The sequence below is a fragment of the Primulina huaijiensis genome, chromosome 17 (genome assembly GCF_012295235.1).
Source record: "Primulina huaijiensis isolate GDHJ02 chromosome 17, ASM1229523v2, whole genome shotgun sequence".
Classification (NCBI taxonomy): Eukaryota; Viridiplantae; Streptophyta; class Magnoliopsida; order Lamiales; family Gesneriaceae; genus Primulina; species Primulina huaijiensis.
The window spans coordinates 16,918,646-16,926,426 of NC_133322.1; the positions used below are offsets into that span (position 1 = coordinate 16,918,646).

The following is a 7,781-nucleotide window of genomic DNA, read 5'->3' on the forward strand; positions in this document are numbered from 1 at the left end:
TGGATTTGCGAGATATTCTGAACTCATCGCCTGTCTTCTTGTGGCGGAAAAGAACAACGAGCTATTAATGAGAAATCATCAGTCCCGACCCACTGGATCAACAGCATTTCCAGAAGTAAATGCTGTAAGCAAAAATGAATTTAAACCTGGAAACCAAAATCAAAGTTACAGACAAGATTTTGGTCGAGGACAAAATCGAGGTCGTGGTCGTGGTCGTGGACGTGGACGTGGACGTGGAAGTGGTCGTGGTCGTGGACGCGGCCGTGGTTTTGAAAATAATCGAGATAGTTATTTCTATAACTCATCTCAAAAGAACGTCCCAAACCACCCACCGAAAAGGCATCAAGAGAATATGAGTGTTAATGAGAATCACTCAAAAAGATTTGAAAGTTCTTGTTTCAGATGTGGTACTCCAGGACATTGGTCCCGTATTTGTCGAGCCCCTGAGCACCTTTGTAAACTTTATAAAGAATCAATAAAGGGGAAAGAAAAGGAGACCAACTTTACTGAACACAGTGAACCTTTGAGTGGTTCAACTCATTTTGATGCTGGAGATTTTCTGATTGATTTCTCAGATAATGATCAATTTGATGGTGGAATAAATATGTAAAATATTTTATTTTTTATGTATTCGTATGATAATGTTTTATAGTGTGTTATATTGTATTGTATTTTATTGTCAATAATTTTATTTCATTGCATATTTTTTTNATACTCAAACAATGAATGAAGGGAATGAGAAATATATGTGTCTTACCACATATAAATCAGGAAAGAAATATGTGATTGAAAAACTACCAATGCTCCCTACTGGATTGCATTATACACATATACGTCCCATTGAATCAAACATGGTAATTGATAATTCTTCAATATTAACCAATTGGCATGATCGATTAGGACATCCTGGTTCAACAATGATGCGAAGAATTATAGAAAATACACATGGTCATCCATTGAAAGACCAGAAGATCTTTCAGAATAATAAGTTTCAATGTAAAGCATGTTCTCTTGGAAAACTTATTATAAGACCATCACCAGCCAAAATCCAAACTGAATCACCAATGTTTCTTGAACGTATTCAGGGTGATATTTGTGGACCAATCCATCCACCATGTGGACCATTCAGATACTTTATGGTATTGATTGATGCCTCCAGCAGATGGTCACATGTATGTTTATTGTCAACTCGAAATGTTGCATTTGCAAGATTACTTGCTCAAATAATAAAATTGAGGAATCAATTTCCCGATTATACAATCAAGAAAATTAGACTTGATAATGCTGGTGAATTTACTTCCCAGACTTTCAATGATTATTGTATGTCTATGGGAATCATTGTTGAGCATCCTGTTGCTCATGTACATACTCAAAATGGATTGGCTGAATCATTGATTAAACGTCTGCAAATGATTGCTAGACCAATGATTATGAAAACAAAGCTCCCTATTTCTATATGGGGACATGCAATTTTACATGCTGCTTCATTAATTCGCATCAGACCAAGTGCATATCATAAATACTCCCCATTGCAGCTTGCATTTGGTAAAGAACCAGACATTTCTCATCTGAGAATTTTTGGATGTATGGTGTATGTGCCTATTGCACCACCTCAACGAAAGAAAATGGGACCTCAAAGAAAGATTGGAATTTATATTGGTTATGATAGTCCATCGATCATTCGATATCTTGAACCACAGACAGGCGACGTGTTCACAGCACGTTTTGCTGATTGTCATTTTAATGAGGAAATCTTCCCAATGTTAGGGGGAGAACAGAAACATACCGAAAAAGAAATTACATGGTATGTATCATCATTGTTACATCTGGATCCAAGAACAAAACAATGTGAAAAAGATGTACAGCAAATTGTGCACTTGCAAAGAATAGCAAATCAAATACCAGATGCATTTGCAGACACAAAAGGGGTAACTAAATCATATATACATGCTGCAAATGCCCCTGCTCGAATTGAAATTCCGAAGAAACAAATTGAAGATAGTCATGATGTCATTAAACGCCTGAAGCGTGGAAGGCCAGTTGGTTCCAAGGATAAAAATCCTCGAAAAAGAAAATTCATAGAGAAACACAATGATCACAAAATAGAGAATGATGTTCCTGAAGAAACACATAATGATCACAAAATAGAGAATGATGTTCCTGAAGAAACACATGATGATGAAAATGTTTTGTCAGAACCACAAACTGACGAGAATCATGAAATCTCTATCAATTATATTAATACTGGAAAAATATGGAACCGAAAAGATATAGAAGAAATTGATGATATATTTTCTTATAATGTGGCAATCGACATCATAAATGATAATGAAGATCATGAACCAAAATCTTTTGGTGAATGTAAAAATCGGCAGGATTGGATAAAATGGAAAGATGCCATCCAGGTTGAATTGGATTCGCTAAATAAACGTAATGTTTTTGGACCTATAGTCCTTACACCTGAAGGTGTAAAACCTGTTGGATACAAATGGGTTTTTATTCGAAAGCGAAATGAGAAAAATGAAATAGTAAGATATAAAGCTCGACTTGTTGCACAAGGTTTTTCTCAAAGGCCTGGAATTGATTATGAAGAAACGTATTCTCCTGTGATGGATGCAATTACGTTTCGGTATTTGATTAGCTTGGCAGTATCTGAAAATTTAGAAATGCGTCTTATGGATGTTGTTACAGCCTACTTATATGGATCACTTGATAGTAATATATATATGAAAATCCCTGAAGGATTTAAGATGCCTGAAGCACAAAGTTCAAAACCCAGAGAATGTTATTCTGTGAAATTACTAAGATCATTATATGGGTTGAAGCAATCCGGCAGAATGTGGTATAATAGGCTAAGTGATCACTTGATGAAAAAGGGATATGTAAATAATTCAATATGCCCTTGTGTTTTCATTAAGAAAACAACATCCGGATGCGTAATTATTGCTGTATATGTTGATGATTTAAACATCATTGGAACAAATAAGGAAATTCAAGAAGTTGTGTCATACTTGAAAGAAGAATTTGAAATGAAGGATCTTGGAAAAACCAAGTATTGTCTGGGTTTACAAATTGAACAAAAAGAATGTGGAATATTTGTTCACCAGACAAATTATACAGAAAAGATCCTTAAACGTTTTAATATGGACAAATCAAATCCTTTAAGTACTCCAATGGTTGTTAGATCATTAAACATAGAAAAGGATCCATTCCGTCCATGTGAAGATGATGAAGATATTCTTGGTCCAGAAGTACCATATCTAAGTGCTATCGGTGCCCTTATGTATCTTACAAATTGTACAAGGCCTGATATATCTTTTGCCGTAAATTTATTGGCAAGATTTAGCACATATCCAACAAAGAGACATTGGAACGGAATTAAACATATATTCCGTTATCTACGAGGAACGACAGACTTGGGACTTTTGTATTCAAAAGATGCTAATCCAAGTATAATTGGTTATGCCGATGCTGGATACTTATCTGATCCACACAAAGCACGTTCTCAAACTGGATATGTATTTACTCGTGGAGGCACTGCAATTTCTTGGCGTTCACAGAAACAAACACTTGTAACAACTTCATCAAATCATGCCGAGATTATTGCACTACATGAAGCAAGCCGTGAATGTGTGTGGTTAAAATCAATGACTCAACATATCCAAATCTCATGCGGATTATCATTCGACGAGAAGCCTGTGATACTATATGAAGATAATGCTGCATGTGTTGCTCAAATGAAAGAAGGATACATAAAAAGCGACAGAACTAAACATATTCCTCCTAAGTTCTTCGCATTCACCAAGGAGCTTGAGAAGAATAAATGTATTGATGTTCGTCACATTCAATCAAGTGAAAACTCATCAGATCTCTTCACAAAGGCACTTCCTACGACAATATTCAGAAAGCACATATATAATATTGGGATGCGCAATCTACGAAATTTGTGAAGAATTGTTCGTGTCAACATGAGGGGGAGTTTACGTGACTGCACTCTTTTTCCCTTACTATGGTTTTTATCCCAATGGGTTTTTCCTAGTAAGGTTTTTAACGAGGCAGTATAAAAACACGTAATGTATACAATCATTATGATCATCATCACAAGGGGGAGTGTTGAAAAATTATTTAAAAATGTGTTAAATATTTGTGTTGAAAATGTGAATGTTGAATGTTGAAAATTAGGTAAAATTAGGTGTTGAATATTGAAAATTAGTGTGTGATGATGTAGGTAATGATGTATTTTATTTTTGGATTATTTGTAAAAATTTTCTATAAATAGATCTCTCATTTGTGAAGAAAATCACAATTGAGTTGAGAGAAAAATATTATAAAGTGTGTAGTGTGATAATTTTGAGAGTTTGAGATTTTTACTTTTTTACCGTAAATTTTTACTTTTTCACAACAATTTTTATGATTTGTGTATTTATTACACTAAATGGCAAATAGTACGCATAATCAAACACCTAAAAGTTCCAAGATTAATGTGCTTGAAAATTCTGAATAAGAAAAAAAATTAAACCAAATTTCAATTAGATGAGAATAATGCATGCAACACTTGTCTTGGTCTGAGTTGTCAAAATGAATTAAGTACGCCACATGAACATTCTCCGTCCTGCAAAATAAAGAGGAAGCTGGTGAAAAATCCCCAATCAAAATATTTTTTTGGGTTCACTTCCTACACACAAAATTGTGGTACTATGTCATACAAAATATGGTACACTTCACGTGGAAATGTGGTACTAAAAAAGTACCCAGGGACTGAACACAAAAAAAATCGATGGTCGAGGACTGAAGGTCAATTTCCTTCAAATAAATGCAGTCCACCCCAGCTCTCACCAAATAAGCAGGTTGAGCTAGCGATTTCCCGAATCCTCACGAGTCGGCCCACTCTGCCCCGCCAAAAGACGTTTTTTGGTGGGTTGGCCAGCCTCGGTTTTGACAACTCTATTTGTTTCGGCTGTCTTTAAGAATGGTTTGAGACCTTCATTTAAAGCGTGAGTTGATGTAAGTGAGGCCTTCAGTATGCTTAAAGCCTGCAACAAAATGAATCCATATAAACGTCGTGAGAGCGGCGAACTTGCCGTAAAGAAGACTGTTCAAAAGCTAATAACTTACCTCGTCGATACCAATGTGAAGCTCCTGTTCGTCGACATCTGATAGAGGGATATTCATCTCGTTGAGAGTTGAAATGATGAAGTTCGAAGATGGGGTTGTCACTTTCAAATCATCAGTCACCATAAACGTAGCTGGACCTTTGACAAAACTGTCTTGCCCTCTTGGGTGTATCATTTTCATTTCAGTATGCCCAAGAGCAGAGATACTAGGCACGAATAATTCGAAGTAACCATTCTTGATTCGTTTACATATTACAAGAGGATTTTGTTGGCTGAGAGGGAAAATCTGGTGATTGGAAAGGTGGTATGGAGGAATTTGGGGTTCCAGTAATTTAGTGTTTGTGTCTTTTGATTTCATATACATTCCTACTTCCAAATTAGATATGCTCTTGTATAAATTATTTATGCTCCAAAAACAAGCAGCATTATTGCCCAAGAGAAACAGAACCCTCCCCAATGGAATGGTGAGAAAACTAAAAAGAAAATCAACGAAGTCTTGCCTGCTTTGAGCCAACAGAATCATATTAGTCGATTTTTGCACGAGGACTTTCACGGTGATCTTCTTAGAATCCGAGCTAATGTTTTCTCTATTCTGAGCATGAGGGAAAGCATTTGATTCATATTTTGCCGATACAGGGTGCTTTCCTTTATCGAGAGTCGCAGCTGCTGATGTCTTACAAAGAATGATATCTGTTATCGGAGTCTCGGAAACTAATGATCCCTCGAGCAGTTTCATTATCTGATGAAAACAAAGAATTAAATTTCGGAAACCAAATTGGTAGGAGAAATACTAGCAAGTCAATGTAACAAAGATTAACCTCTTCCAACCCGAAACGCATAGTTCTTTCCTCGAGAACGCGTGTGTGTTCGATACCATTTAGTTTCAAAATTCGGAGGAGCGATGCTGTTGTATTAGCCATAATACACAAATCATCAGTTAAAAGAAAGGATGCTCTATGCATAGTAAAGGCACTTTGTTCTCCACTTTCGTCTACAACTTCAAAATCTGTCCTGGTCATTGTATTTCTTGAAGTTGAACAGGGGCACTGCACGTTAGCATACGTGCTCACACAGGTCAAATTCCCACACATAAAGTACTTGATCGGGGGAGTATCGTCAATCTGGAGTTTTAGTCTCCTACATTCATTTGCAGATGAATTTCTTGGAAATAACAGCATTTCTCGACCCTCCTCTGTCCAGAAATGACCACTGTCCAACAAACGAAAACCCAAAAACAAAGAGCGCAAACTTCCCACGGTTGATGCGTATTTCCCGCCGTTCTCGACGAAGAGTCGCATTATTGTTCCCAGTGGTAATGTTAGGAAACTGAATAAAACATCCGCAAAATCGCTATCCACTTCAGCATATATAACTTTGTTGCTTTCTTTCATCATCATGACTTTAAGAGAGAAATGAACTTCTTCTGCCTCAGCCATGGCCGTAGTTGAAGACAACCAAGAAACCGGGGACTAAGATCAATGATGATTATGACAATTTTTCTGATAATTTATTTTATAGCACTGTATAATATTTACTGGTAAACGAATCGTTATTTAATTCATACATGAACACTAACATTAAAATTTACTCGGTTACACAACCATGAGTCCAACACCACAAAAATTGGCCCAATGAGGTTCCGTGATTTTAATACAGACTTTTCACCTTCATTTGCAAGTGCCGTTTCACCTTTTAGTCCATATATAAGATCTCAATAGTCACTCCACAACAAGTGTAGGTTCAAATGGATAATTAGTTTACAATTTATTGGTCTTGAACTAAAAACTAATGGGGACATCCAATAGAAGAAGTACACCATAGAATTTGAGGAAAAAAATTGCAATGGCCAACTAATTTGATGAACTTAAACTTCAAACATGGCACTATGAACGATAGAATCAAGTTTTAGCCCAAACTAAATGCTACTATTGTTAAAGAGACAGACAAAGTATAACCAGAAAACATCTATATTTTAAATCCTTTTGTGGCACAAATTCAAGAAAAGATAGCATTTCTCTATGTTTTTAGCATTAGAAGACTCGGGGAGGTACAAAATATAGTGTACCAGTTACCATGCCTATTGTTTTCGCTAGAGATTCAATGGATTTAGAGGAAAAATTACACGTGTGGAATCAAATCATAATGGAGATGTGCCACTGACAAAGAAAGTACTCATTCACTCAAAACAAATGAGAAAATCCCTTGATTTTATAGTTCCTAATCATATGTTTTGATGTCGTATAGACGAAAGAGATGAAATCGAGTTAAAACGTAAGAAAAGAGATGAATCGACAAGAGTTCGATACATCGGCGTAACACCGAAGGAAAAAAAGTGAAGAAAAGGATAAAATGAAACGTTGAATTGAAGCGAGGACTCATCAAAGAAGCAACCAGTGAGCCGGGCAAGATTCATGATTTGAAGAATTTTAAAGGACCAAGGGGTTTGTTCGACCCTGGCATATGGGCACTGCCCTAAGCCATTAAATTATTGACACGTGTCAAAATATTTAATTTATTTCACTAATTCTTTATTTCCCTGCACTTTCAAATTTTCACTGACTAACTTTTAATTTTTTGGAATTATATTAACTTGATTTGAGGTTTGTTAATATTTTTTTTATTGATTTATATTTAAGCATCAATCTTTTTATTTTTATTTTTCATGAT

The 7,781-nt window shown here is 35.8% G+C and overlaps 1 protein-coding gene across 1 annotated transcript; it reads right to left on the reverse strand.

Moving 5' to 3' along the window:
• Window positions 1-4,853: 4,853 nt before the first annotated feature.
• On the reverse strand, window positions 4,854-6,612 carry LOC140962674 (uncharacterized). Its single transcript, XM_073421625.1, has 3 exons — window positions 5,933-6,612; window positions 5,116-5,853; window positions 4,854-5,033 (listed from the first exon to the last, which is right to left on the reverse strand). Exons 1-3 carry the CDS (start codon window positions 6,548-6,550, stop codon window positions 4,854-4,856), a joined length of 1,536 nt encoding a protein of 511 aa, XP_073277726.1. The 5' UTR covers window positions 6,551-6,612.
• Window positions 6,613-7,781: the final 1,169 nt, after the last annotated feature.